The sequence below is a fragment of the Diadema setosum genome (assembly GCF_964275005.1).
Source record: "Diadema setosum chromosome 20 unlocalized genomic scaffold, eeDiaSeto1 Scaffold_20_unloc_1, whole genome shotgun sequence".
Taxonomy (NCBI): domain Eukaryota; kingdom Metazoa; phylum Echinodermata; class Echinoidea; order Diadematoida; family Diadematidae; genus Diadema; species Diadema setosum.
In genome coordinates, this window is record NW_027307649.1 from 1,096,486 (window position 1) to 1,111,660 (window position 15,175).

Below are 15,175 nucleotides of genomic sequence, written 5' to 3' on the forward strand. Positions count from 1 at the left end.
CCAGAACAAAAGCTTCTGGGACGTTTCCTGTTCGAAAACAGGTGAGAAAAATGATACCGAGAATCACGCACTATTCAAGAAAGCGTGATAACACTGTCATTCTTTTACTGTATAAACAAAGTTCTCAAAACCATATTACATGAAAGCTCAGAGAGTTCACAGTTCACGGAGCAGGGCCTATTGGTCAGACAACGAAATTGTGGTAAGCAACGATTATATTGAAGATATGATGGTTCCCTGCATTTCCATTTTCATATGATATTGTATACATATAACAATTCTTTAAACTTTTTTTCTTTATCTTTTGTACAGTTCACCTTCAATTTGACATTGTTTTACATTTCTCTCCATATTATGTTGTGTTCATACACTAGTTACATATTCGTACCCCGCAATGTGTACTAATTCGTTGGAACAATTCATATAATTAATTTTATGACATATTGTCACCTTTTGTTGTATATAGTATCAAAAGCCGAAAGCAGAAATAAACTGAACTGAACTCAACTAAACTTATAGATATAGAGATATTGACTATAGGAACAACTGTATCAGTGATAGGTGTGATGCCGGTGATAATAATATCATACAATACATAGATACCATCTTCTTTTGGAATATAAACCCTTCAAAGCCAATCAACGCCGATGATAATTGATCTCTTTAAAAAAGGGAATGGTATACGACAGTGGTCCGGACAATAATCCTTTCTTCGGTAGAGTGGAAGTAAACCTCTACGGCGTGTGGGGTGCCATCGACAGCCGCAGTGGATGGAGCTTACATGAAGGCAACGTGGCGTGTCGTCAACTTGGCATGGGTCGTGCGGTGAACGTCTACGACAAGCCCGTTACCGGTGGTTATACCACGAGGGATTACGGTGGTGTTATACGGGGCCTGAGGTGTTCCGGCCGGGAGCTGTTTCTCCAAGACTGCGAGCGCGATGTGGAGTTAAATGTCGGACAAGGTTCCCTGGACTCTTACAACGCTGGTGTGCGGTGTTATCCAGGAGGAGGTATGGAAAACGAAAACGTATTTTTGAAGTCAAAAAGCAATCTGTATTTCAAGATGACATAAATAAATAGATCTATACAGATTCCCGTAGAAGTACACATAGAATGAGAACCTTATGGAATTAAGAATCATTAAAATATAAGCTGAAAAGGAAAATTTTATTGGGTGCATTCACATCCGATTATGAAAAATAATGTCCCATCATCATAAAGGTTTTATATGTTTGTACATAAGTCTGGCACAAGATGAATTGCATCTGTTAATTCGACAACTACAACTCCCATCCCCTAGCAGCTATCATGGCGTAATCCTCTACTGATTATATGAACCATCGTTTTTAATGTTTTTCTAAAAGCATTAGTTCGTCGAAGATTATTTGCATGTAGGTCATTTTGAGAACCGTTACCTCATCACTTTGAATAATGAATTATGATCAATATCACTGTTTCCTAAACGCTGGTGAAACTTTGAGACATCTTCGTTTGTTTGTTTTTGTTTATCATGTCTCAGTTCAGTCAGAAACCGTTTCATTTTTATCCAGTGATCAGAGTCATGATTATTGCAACATATGGCTTTTTGTTATTACAACCTGTTTCACACCGACTTTATGCAGTGCAGAACATAAAGTCGGTGAAATATATATGTTCAGTGTCGAAAAATGAAATAAACTTTGGCTTGAATTGAATTGAATTGAATTGAATTGAATTGAATTGAATTGAACTGAACTGAATTGAATTGAATTGAATTGAAATGAATAATGATATGTTTGATGTTAGTGATGTTGATTGACTATGAGACGATGAACTATATAGTGCCTTGGCATTTCCATCTAAAGAGGCTTACTGGGCACAGAGAAATGTTAGCTCAATTTCCACTAATTAGATTATCGTCTTAGGCGCTCGTGTTTGACTGTTTATTCCTCCCATATTTTTGGTGCGCCATTTGCCCAATGATTGCGAAAACCTAGTTTGTCGTCAATAAACTTGTTTATCAAGTGATAGACGAGGTATTTCAGAATTTTTGGGTAAATGGCGGGTCATATTCCTTTCTGTTTGATTTTGAAAGCAGGTTATCTCAAAATGACTGTTACGACCAAAATCACTCTGAGAATGATCGCACAAAAGAAACAATCAAATAATGTTCAGGCGGTTTATTAATAGTGATATTGTGGGTACAGACTCGTAATCGGTTTTTACATCAGTACAATAATGACCAATAAAAACAATTATAAATCAGTAGTGGAATCACTTACACATATGTGAAATTAAATAATCCTTTGGAAAGGTCCAAATACGATGTTCGATGCACAGATGAATGATCCTTGACGCGCCGATGAATGATTCCTCCGACGTAACTCCAGAGGCGCAGGTTACGATAGTCCACGGTATAGATCCGGGGTAAAATCCACGATATATGTCCACGGCGAAACGTGCAGAATCCAAACGTTATGACGACCACGTCCAGTTGATGCGTTGAATGATGATTCAGCCAATAATATCTAGCTAGGAATCCAGCCTGTCACAGCTTTGCCGTAGCAATGTCCGTTGACATTAAAATATGGAGTCTATCTCCAATGAAGGCAAATTAATTCTCTGCAGGCAAAATGTCTCCCAGCCCTTATCTCCACAAACATAACAGGTCAGCAGGTAACACAGGACTGACTATAACAAGTCACTTCAGAGCCAGAAGTAACGTAACTCTCAGAGCAGAGGTGTTGGGTACTCTGCCTACTGCAGAATTTCTCCGGCTTTTATATCCATTCACCCCTTTCTATAGTACATTCTGTAATTTTCTCCAATAACTTGGGGCCACACACTTGAACATACTAGCAAGTCCAAGTTCCAGGAATCCTGGATGACTCACTGCCTAACTATGTGCATAACATAATTGCCAAAAATAACTACCAATCACATTGGGCTACAAGGACAGTACCTCACTCAGCCAAATATGTTAGCACTTCCTAGAACATTCTAGACTGGGTGAGAAATCATTCTAGTTTGAGTGTGCTATAATGTATTTCCTGTCACATGCATGTACTGTAGTTACATTGTATACTACCTAGAAAACTCTCCACTGATCTGGTCAGCCTGTATGTACTATATAGATACCAAATAGAATGTTCTCCATTAAATCTGGTCAACCTGTGTACATACACATTAAAACAACCATGAATACAGTACATCATACATATACATAACTACTAGTGTGTACATTTGTGACATGACCAATAAGGCAATCTTAATCGCATTTTGACCATTTAAATCAAAGTGGCCAAGAATTTACAATTGTCTATTTTCTTTGTTATCACTGAACCAAGATTGAGGATGGGCGCTATAGTGCTAATATAAAATATAATTATCGATCGCAGCTTCGTATAGACCTACTAATCAATTAAATGATTGATAAGATGAACCAAGCTTAAAGTAATATGAATTCTACAGAATGCAATTCCACACTAGTATCTTGATGACTTTAGTTAATACATGAAAAATCTGACGAAAGGTATGATAGAAGTTTCACATAAACGGAACAAAAAAAAAAAAAAGAATGTCAGGCGATCTTGATGTCCAACACGTTTGTGTTGAATACATACGGAATTTACAGAGATAATTGTTATCACCTTCCAACTCTTTCATCTGTTTGTAAATACATATTGTAGATATATAATTGAACTAATGTTTTCACTGATAATTTCAGCAACTTTTATAATAATCCAAAATATTCTTGCTAGATCAAAACTATAGAATGATGCAATTTTTTTTTTTATAGATTTACTATGTGCAGATCCATAAAATTTGTGGGATGTTGACATCTTTACCCTGGTAATTATGTATTTTGACACCCAGGTAGTTTTATTTCTTCTTTGTTTCGTTCAAACTTTTGTTATGTGAGCTCATAGCGGTTTTTTTGTTCCCTTTTCTTTGTACTTAATCTCATTTGGAGACATTCAGAATTAAGAAATTTATTTTGTGGAACATTGTGTGAATAATCACCAATAAGAACAATGTTAATATTAACGAAACATGATAGCTTAACATTTTAATACCAATAATTTTGTTTTAATAATCACCAATATGAACGATATCAATGTATGAGGAAAGTAGAAACCTCTCAAAAGACAATGCTTGTAATAATATGGGGGCCTCTGAAGAAAAAGCAAACCTAGGGCATACATACTTTGCCTTTTCCTTTTTCTGTGCCAATGAGTCCAATATGCACAAATTTCACATCCAAACTTATGAGAAGTTAAAGGCATAATTTACCATTTGCAGATGAAACAAAAACCTATAATTAGTGCTTTGAAATAGTTCTAAAATGTGAGTCAGGGACAGAAACAAGCGCTGTAAAGATTTGAATCCGTATATTACACAAAATGTGAACAATAGTTATAATAAGAATGCTTCCAGATTAAACCGTCAACAGTTATGATTTATTGAGAAAAATACTGATATCTCCTTATATTTTAGGCTTCATTGCGAAAATTTCATGTGGTAGTATGTTTCAAATGTGATATCTTGAACATATTCTTTTTAAAATCACTGCTGCAAAAGGTAAACAGGCACGCAGAGTGTTAAGATTTGAATCTTGACATTTTTTTTTGGGGGGGGGGGATTTTCATTGCCACTCGTCAACTTCTCGGCCATTATTTTTTATTCAATGCCAAATTTTACGTTCAAAGACAACGGCAAAAGAAATTCATATGAAGATGCCCATTCTGCGGATAATTATTAGACCATACCAATATATATGGCGTACAATTGGACGTCACCTGAAATTTGTTCTTATTCGAATGAAAGGTATTAAAGGTAGCCTACTGTTTATCATTGGGAGTAGTGATTAATAAAATTCGAGTTATCACATTTGATGCATATGTGTAGGTCAGTTGTATCACAAACCGTCCTACCAAATAAAGATCTTATTCGCAATAAATCCTAAACTTGTAAGGAGAAATCACTATTTTTCTAAATAAACCGCAACTGTATACAGTTTATCAAAGAATCAATTTTATTATCACATTCTATATATCTATAACAATTATACTTCACATTAATTATACTGATTAACATTTTTACATTGGTTGTTCCTATCCATAACTCACATTTTAGAACTATTTTGAAGCACTAAAGCTGGGTTTTTTGTTTCATCTGTAAATGGTAAAAATGCCCTTAATACAAGTTAAACACACGATACAGTACTGATGTGATGTCGGTTACATTGCGTGCCTATGCGTGCGGTTGGTTTAATTAATAATAATAATTAGCATTTATCATGTTTATATCGCGCTTGATACACAGTTTCTTAGCACCTTACAAGTATCATAATAATACCAAAACGTAATCTTACATTATTCAACATAACTACAAAACTCTACGATAATTTACATTCCGTAATATACGTTAGCAATAATCAAATACTAAAATCAACATACTTAATAGCATACACATAAAAAAGAAGAAAACGTCACATACAAAAACATGAGATCATAGTAATTTCATCTTATAATTGTTACATTATGTAAAATTATCATCAATGGCAATTCTGTTGCCACTAGCATACTGTGTGTTCTGTGTCTTATGAAGGCATGAGACAGACAGAATAAAAGGTAGAAAGAATCTGTGCGTCTTGAATATCATTATTTCGTTCCCCTGTGCATTTATTTGAGATGGTATCAACATGATCCATGTTGAAATCAAATGTCGCTGCGTTGTGCGTGAATGTTCATTTCGAACTATTGATGTCAATTCTGTCATGACAAAAATAATGTACACAAATTAATCGCAATGCAGCGGCATGTAAGGAAATAATTTATGGCAAAATCACTCTCTCGCTCTCTCTCTCTCTCTCTCTCTCTCTCTGTTGTTGTTGTCATGGCAGCATCCTTAGAGTGTAATGCCCCCGTCGTTCCACCGGAAGCACACGTTCCTGATTTGCGGGTAACATACTCTTATGGTGACGGAGTGGAAGTGGTTTGTAAGGGCGGCTCCCGGTCCGTTACATGGCGCTGTGGACCCCACGGTCTGTGGAGCGGACAGAATGTTGATTGTCCTCCGCTTGATCATATGTGCAGACCTAAGCAACAAGGTAAGCATTTTCAAATTGATGGCATGCTATCTGTACCTATATACAAAATATTTGCTGGAAATAAATGGTAATTGAACTGAAAATGAAACAAGACACGTTTATCTATACAGTGCACTCCCGTTAAACCAAAGTCCTCAGGACCGGCGCGGTTTCTGTCGTCATATCAACATTTCGCTGTAGCATAACCGTAGAGCACATAGAGTTATGTAAATGAAAATTTGGGGACCTGAACTTTTACTTCGTTATAAATTTCGTAATAGCTGTGTTCGTTATAATGGAAGTGGACTGTATCAGGGAGATGTCACCTCCCTGACTGTGTCAACACTTAAAAGTACTCACGTACTGTGCATGTGTATGGACTAACATAACACCGTATAACTAGGCCCTACTTAGCTGAACATGAATTGATCAGTGACTGTTTTCTCGTTTTATTCAAGGTTGCAACACACCAAGCGCCCAACCTCGAGCCTCAATTCAGAATCCCCGACTTAGATATGAATACGGTGATGAGGTGAACGTATCTTGTAACTCCGGCTCTGATTGGTTCATTTGGCGGTGCGACACGGACGGGCTGTGGAGTGGAACCCAAGCTGATTGCCCGCCAGGGAACGAAGCAGAAGGTATGTTTCAGACGTGGGAAACATGACAACAGCGAACTTTAGATCAGCGACGCGAACGCTGGGACGACGATGATTAGGCAAAGAAAAAGTTGTGTTCTGCACATGCACGAGACAGCTATTTCCATTGTCCAACTCTGGAGGCTGCGTCGTCTTAGAGTTCGCGTCGCAGATCCACAGCTAGCCCTTGTCTTTGCCACCGTACACCTTACCAAAGCTGCGCTACGTAGCCTATCACTGCGTTCATACGATCCCCCTCTTCGCGGGGAATGTCCTGTTTGCCAGGACTTTCCCCGGAAATCCCATCGTTTGAGCGCTCGGTGCGCTCCCCTGGCAAGGTTGTCGAGTCCAGTGTCACAGGCGATCCGTTCCGGCCAGTAGATAAGTTCCGCCGGAACGAATCGGTGGAATTTGGCCAGTATATCGGTTCCCCCGGATCCAATCGGCGGGATTTTTGCCTCACCGCCGATACGATCCCCTACCGCCGATTCGATCCGGGTCTCTACCGTACAATATATACAAAGTGGTAATGGAGAAACACCCCTTCAGTAAAATGTACTCTTCCAGTCTCCCTCCACAGTCAATAAACTTCTCCAAATCTCTCTAACCAGCCAATGGAACAAAGTTGCCAATTTGAGACCCGGACTACAAAGCGATTCCTTTTTTTCTTTTTTTTTTCTTTTTTGTCCCTAATCTCTTTCGTCCTCATGGTGGTCATGATACAGTACATGCACGCACCGGGTGCGATATGACGTTGGTCATGCCAACCTCGCTCTGATTTGAATCGTCTTGAACAGATCGAATGAGTCGGGTACTATAGTCAGGATGTTCGGCATGCTTCATGTTAACTACTGTAATACAAGGAGCTTCATATCAAATACACATATGAACTCAAATAGTCCACCTTCATTTTAATGTCCATTTTCAGCGCTCAGAATCTAATCATTTAGTACGATATAACGACCAATAATAATCGCCAACGTCTACACATGCATGTTTTTTTTTTCTTAATCAGTTGTAACAACTTCAAATGACGGGTTAAATTTTGTTTTAGTGTGTTCAGTTGTCTTTATTCTATTTTGTGTCCGTGTGTATTTGCATATGAATGTGTGTGTCTGTGTGTGGGGGTGGTCTGTATCTCTTCTGGAGTATTAATGTCTTACACAGAGATTACTTCAAACAGGCAAGGTATTCTAAAAGGATAATTAGTTTTGGTTGAGATAGGCGATTGAAATCGGTTTGGACTGAAAAAACAAATACATGTGTAGTGGGCAGATAAGGTGGGTCCATCCTTCAATTAGGGCCCCTTTGTTTATACATATCTCAGCAATTTGAAGCAAATTTGTTTGAAATGAACTCTGAATTCCTAAAAGAATTAAATGCTCTTTTATATTGCAGGTTTCTCATTATTTTTTGTTGATTTTTTTTAGTTGGAAACCTGAGCCCCCATCTCAGTCAATGCTGTGCCATCCATTTAATCTTGGATGCCTTCCCTTTTTCATGATAGTGACAGATCTTCTGTTTAAAGAAAATAGAGTGCAACGCATGCAAAATATGGGGTGTCAAAAACCCACGTAAATTTTTGACTTCTATTGATACCCTAACTTGAATATCCAAACAGTGCACCTGTGTCCAAATTCTGGTGTTCCACAAAAAAAGTTACATTTTCTCTTCGTACACATTAAGTTTCATACATACATGTTTATGCATTTTTTAAATGGAAAAATACATATTACATGCACATGTATAAGGTGTACAGCCAATAGTGGCAAGGGGATAGACAGAAATTAAAAGAGATAAGAAAATGAAAAACAGCTATAACTACCTGTAATATGAAATGACAGGAAACAGACAGAGATATAGTTTAATGTATCCCAAATGGAAAATATATAGATAAAAAGTAAAAAAAAAAAAAAAAAAAGGTAAAAGCTGTGGGCTAACGGAGAAAAACATATAATTAAGAATACAAATATAAGAAGAGATTGAGAGGGCGAAGGAGAAAAATAAGGAGAAAGGGATACAAAGGAAAATGTTATTCATCTCGAGTTATAACAGCTTTAATCCACATGTATTGCTCCATTTTAGTCCCCTGCATACTCATTAACAGTTTGTTTGCAGACTAAGCAACATTTTTTTTTTGAAGTACAGCTGTACAATCATTTTCTTATCAGAACAAAGCTCATTGAAAAAGCCTGTTTATCCACGCTGTACCCTACCAGCAAAACCGCCCTCTTCCTTCCCACTTCAAGCAGTCTCTTATAAATATATAACTACGGTATTATCATGCTCTTTCGTTGAATTATTCTTTGAAATTTTATCTAAATAAAGGCTAATGGCATCATACTGTCTGTGCAACAGCTCAAGATGATCGACTACGTTGTGTGCATGCTATTTAGCGAATACTTTGTACAGTAATTCATTTCTTCGCGCCACTTGTTCGAGCGCAATTTAAGTACGAGGTTATAATATACTTCAGTTATAAAAGGGACATTATCAGAACGTAAACATAGGTTTGTTTGTTTGCACTTTATTCAAAAAGTAAAGTTTTGTGAAAATTCTCTTTTTATTTTCCTTATATAGTTGTACGCATGTGACATCATACAATGTAGTAGTCTTCTCTTCCAGCAGTGACTGCGCAGATACTTAAAATATTCGTAACTTTTGAACGGATTGTCCAATTTTCCTCAAACTTCCACTGATGTGTTCTACTAACATTGCTGCATTCTCTCAATCCTTATGTATATGAAGGTGGACTTGTCCTTTAATAGATATTTGAAGTATGTGCCACACTGGGTCTCAGATAGGAAAACAATATACTTTTTTTATATATAATGTGTTCAAACTATCGGGCGTTTTCACATCAGCCCGATGTTTCGAAATAGCGCGCTGTTTTCTGACTTGGGAAATTAACCCGATCACGAAATAGCGCGCTATTTGGTAATGTGAATACAAATTAGCGCGCTAATTGATCGAGAAAATTTCTCGAGTCCAACTCGGGAAATTTCCGAAATAGCAGGATAATCAATAGGCGTTTTCACATCAGCCCGATGTTTCGAAATTTCTGAAATAGCGGGATAGTAGCGCGCTATTTGATAATGTGAAAACGACTCGAGAAATTAGCGCGATGCATCCCATCATGCCTAGTGTGTGTGACCCGATCGATCTAGGCAAACTGCACACAAATCATGAGGAATTTTTAAGAGGGCACACACATTACTGATGCTGTTTGCACATGCTCAGCTGTCGAATTAGCTCGAAAAAAAATTCGGGCTAATTCTCTTCGGGCTGATGTGAATAAGAAATGAAATAGCGCTTTAATTCGCAATCGCGAAAAATATCTCGAGCTTGGATTTTTATCGGGCTGATGTGAAAACGCCTAATGTGAACTAGCGCGCTATTTGATAATGTTCGGGCTGATGTGAATAGGAAATGAAATAGCGCGCTAATTTGCGATAGCGAGAAATATCTCGAGCTTGGATTTTTATCGGGCTGATGTGAAAACGCCTACAGTTTCATTCTCGAGAACATAAGCCATGTTCAGACGTATTTCTAGTCGGAGTAAAATTTTATGGCACAGCAATTGAAGTTATCTTACTATGACCTTGTGTCCACACGACGGTCGTGGGAAGAAACTCCGACCAATTTACCACGGCCTTCGCGGGGATCACCGTGGAGGGTCGGTGTAACTTCTGGAAGTGGTAGCGCCGCGCACGTCGACCATACGATTGTTTTTACCAGAGGCATTTTTCTTCTCCGTTCTTGTTGATGGGAAATTCTGAGCGCTAACTTCTTCGTCGCGATCGGCTAGGTTAGGACTGTACTGCACGCGCAGGTGTACTCGCAAAATGTCAACATTGCGATTTGACCCCGGAAGTGTTACCTACGTCGTAGGGTATGTAAGTTCGGTTACAGTTCGTTATTCCGAAGGTTCGTTATTCCGAAGGTTCTTTAGCCCGAAGATTCGTTATTCCGAAGGTTCGTTATTCCAAAGGTTCGTTATTCCGAAGGTTCGTTAATCCGAAAATGACACAAAGCTCGTCATTCCGAAGGTTCGTTACGGACCCTATTTCATTTCGGATCAACGAACCTTCGGACCAGGGAACCCTATTTCATTTTCGGATTAACGAACCTTCGGAATAACGAACCCTATTTCATTTTCGGATAAACGAGCCTTCGGAATAGCGAACCCTATTTCATTTTCGGATTAACGAACCTTCGGAATAACAAACCTTCGGAATAACGCCATAAATGTTCGGATTAACGAACCCTTTTTCATTTTCGGATTAACGAACCTCTAGGTATAGGGAATTTGTGTGTTTCGGATTAACGAACCTTCGGAATAACGAACCTTTGGAATAACGAACCTTCGGAATAACGAACAGCACCCGAAAGGTCATAGATACTCCGAGGGCTTGTCTGCACAGGCAATTTACTCCGACCGGCTAGTCGTAGCGAGATACTCCTGAAAAAAAAAAAAAAACCTCAAGAGTATCTTGGTCGGAGGAAGAGGTCGTGGTAAGTTCCTCGACCGGAGGAAGTTAGCACGACCTTGTTCAGACGGGCACTACTCCAACCTTTCCTCCGACCTTCCTCCGACCCTTCCTCCGAAGTTACTCCGACCAAAACTGCATTCGTCTGAACACAGCTATCAAGACGAGCTTTACCATTAATCTGCTCTTCTTAAAGGAGACCTCCGGATGATTTTCAGACTTTTACATTTGAACAACTATAGATTAGTTATACCGAGAACAGAGTTTCAGAATTTATAGTGATTGGGATGAGAAATGAGAATGTTTTCAAAATGTATAACAAATTGCAATGAACAAGGATCATGACATGGCAGCCTCACCATAAGAATGCATGAGTTGGGGCTCAAGGAAGCAAAACAAAAGAAGAAGTCATGCATAGATTCTTCACAGGTGAACTTGTTGAGCATGCCTTATTGTAATGGAATTACACTGCTACATTTCTGAAATATGTGAGGCTCTGATATCATCAACACTGTTCAGTGTAATTTGTTTAAGATTTTCAGTTCATTGGTTTCTCTGCTCAAGGACCACAATAAATTCCACGAATCTATAAATCGAGCTGACGATTTATGTACTACATGGTGTGAAATTATGAAAATCGTCTGGAATGCCCCTTTAAATGAAATCAAATTGCTGGAATTTAGTTTGCATGTTATTTGTTGCTATGTCGGACAAGCCTCGAGCAAGCTTTCAAGTTGTTAAGAATTCCTGGGGAATTCCTTTGCTAATCGCACAGATGTTTGAATAATTATAATTACCTCTGGCTGTTGAACCTCATTGGTGTTGGTAGGTGTACACTACAACAGCACTAATGCCCCAGTCACATAGACTTCCCGGATCACCCCGGACCAACCTGGATCTGATCCTGGGTGATCCGGGGAGAGAACCGTGTTGACGCCTTGGACATCCTTGGACATCCGTGATGTCCGTGTAGACAACCAGTTGTTCCTGGCTAGGTATGCCGTATTTTAAGAATGAGACATACTTAAACAGAATTTCTGTCTTTTGCGAAAGCAATTCACTAACAACTGCCATAGATTGCATAACTTTTTGGCGGCACGGAAGATGGGTACAAAGGAAAGGTTCATGTTTTTTTTTTCTCCATGGTCCATTATAATTGCAGGTATGTCACATTCAGAAGCAAGTCATCAAGATTTGTCTTCCGGTCTTCTAGTGGTTGGGGTGATACTTATGATCCTAGGTGTGACATTGAATGCTGTCTCAGTGGTCGTGATAAGAAGGTAACCCTCCGAAAGTGTTTACATTGTTTTCTCTCTCTCTCTCTCTTTATCTATCGTTCATTCTATTCGGGGAGAAATTTGTCATACCCGGAAAAGTTGTTAAGTACATGGTGCTTTGTTGATTTGTGTTCTAGAAGGGTGTTGAAGTAAATTCTTCTTGGTTGCCACCTTGGCAACCTTGGGCAAGTACTTTTTAGTAACCTGTTTAGCAAAATCATAATTATGATTACCATGTAGTAAATTGCTAATTCTAAACCAGGAAGCCGGAGAACATGGATGATACAACTTTTCAAGGGTTTTCTACGGGTGCACGTCACGAGACCGACGGCTGCGTGTCATAAGCCCACTAGTTACACAGCCCACGAGTTCGACACTAAGCAAATAAAGCCCACGAGTTCGACATCAAGTTAAATAAGCCCGGGCGAGTTATACAGCCCATTAGTTCTACCCTAAGCAAAAATTAGGCTCACGAGACCGACACTACGCAAAAGAACCCCACGAGACCGACACTACGCAAGCATAGATCACGAGACCAACACTAGGCACAGGAGGTCCACGAGATCGACAAGATGAACAGCGCCACCTATAGACCAATTAATTGTATGGGCGTGTCCAGATAATGGCATAAGGAAGATATGAAAGATGGAAAAAGAGAGATTGCTAGGATGCTACCCCGTCAGTTGCCCTCCTTCGCCCCCTGAAATGTTCAAGATCTTTAATTGTGTTTTCGTGTGTGCGCGCGCGTGTGTGTGTGTGTGTGTGTTTGTGAAAAATAAACCAAATTCAGTAAAAGTTTGCATCAGCTCTTTCCATGAAATGCCAAAGCACCCTCTTTTCCCTTTCCGCAAAACACATTATGAATATACATGTACATTTGCTTAGAAAAAAAAATAATAAAATGATGTGGACATTCAGATCAACAAACTATATAAACACCCAGCTGAAGTTTACAAGGAAATATTTTACAAAATGCTCAATGCTGCTGTGCACACCTGCTTTAATGATCTGGAGGGGGTGTAGTCATCTGCTGCGATGTTGATTTAGAATAAATTCACAATTCTCTTACGGTAGCAGTTGCAGCTACAGCAGGATTCGGAAAAAGAAAATGCATCCATGAAAACAGCCATTCTATTTCATGAAAATGTACTGCTTTGTGGAGAATAATTTTACAAACACAAGCCACAAATCAAGGTGAATCGCTGCAATACAAAGTGTTTTCATCCATTGAATGTCATACATTTTTGTTACAGAGAACATTATAAATGGAACTCTGAAACGTCTTATAAGGCGGATAGGATATCTGATGAGACCTACCTAACTATTGAAGCGAGAAAGAAAAGGGGAAAAAACTTACATCCTGTCCAGCTTCTAGCTAAAGATTGGGGAATTCTGTTAAAACCAGCACGAGGGCATTAAAGATCTGAAATTAAATCATACATCGTTCTTGTCCTCTCTTTATTTATTTGTTTATTATTATTGTTATTATTATTATCATCATTATTATTATTGTTATTATCATTATTATTATTATTATTATTATCATTATTATTATTATTATTATTATTATTATTATCATTATTATTATTATTATTATTATTATTATTATTATTATTATTATTACTATTACTATTATTATCATCATCATTAGGTGATCCGAGTATCCTCTCGGATCACCTTCTGTATTTGTACGGATTCTTTGTTGGTTCTTCTTCTTATTTCTGGACAAAAGTTGTGTATCTACTTACTCAAAAAGTTCTCAGAGTATCAATTTCAAACTAATACCATATATGTATCATGTCCCAAAGACGACAAATTTTATGTATCACTGTGATCAGTCGACCGTGACGTCACTATGACGTCATTATATGAAAACACATTTTCATTCATATCTCATTGATGGAATGGAATTTTTCAATGAAATTTACGTCACATACATTTCAAGTTATGCGCATTTTACTCATATTCTCAAAATTCATATTTTCTCTTAAAACGTGCGCGTACGCGCGCGTTAAAATATTTGTATGCTCAAATCGAGCTCAAATTCTTTTTGCACACGTTTCAGACCATTTGGAGCATTTTTTGAAAAATTGAAAAAATTGGACGGACGCGTACGCGCGCGCACATATACGCACGTACAGCTCATATGCAATGAAAATTCCCCGTTTTTTTACACTTATCGGATGCGTAAAATGTCAAGGAATATTTCTACCAAGTTTCAAGTTGATCTGACTCAATATGACGTCATACGGGCCCGTCAAAGTTGAAATTCCGCGCGCGCGTCAATGGCGATATACAGTGCAACAATGCAAAAAAACCGCCAATTTTGAATCCGATTTTACTCGTCAGGATGGACGGTGACCCCCCATTTTCTTTACATATTCTGAAAGCTGATGAGTTGTACATGTCATTTCATGGGTTGGCGATGCTGAAAAAATGATTAAAAGATATCATATTTCTTAATAAATTTTAAAAAGTAAATTTTCAAAATGACGTCATCAAATTTCAAGTTCACTCAAGCGTATCTCACTTATTCTTTTGTTGATTTTCGTCCAAATTTCAATATAATGTAGCTTATTAAATGGTCTTTCAGTCATATAATAACAACATTTTGATTGGATGACGGCATCACCTCGTAAAAAGGGATTAAAAGTAACATTGTCAAATTTGACCAGTTTACGTGTTATCTCTATGGGAG

General features: G+C 38.1%; 1 protein-coding gene across 1 annotated transcript in view; it reads left to right on the plus strand.

The window, feature by feature from the left end:
• LOC140245690 (lysyl oxidase homolog 4-like) overlaps positions 1-7,240 on the plus strand; it is a 47,476-nt gene extending 40,236 nt beyond the window's left edge. The window contains exons 12-15 of the mRNA XM_072325232.1: positions 720-1,012; positions 5,887-6,093; positions 6,531-6,713; positions 6,996-7,240. Of these exons, the coding sequence (XP_072181333.1) occupies positions 720-1,012; positions 5,887-6,093; positions 6,531-6,713; positions 6,996-7,240 (928 nt within the window). The remainder of the gene's footprint in view (positions 1-719; positions 1,013-5,886; positions 6,094-6,530; positions 6,714-6,995) is intronic.
• The last annotated feature ends 7,935 nt before the right edge of the window (positions 7,241-15,175 follow it).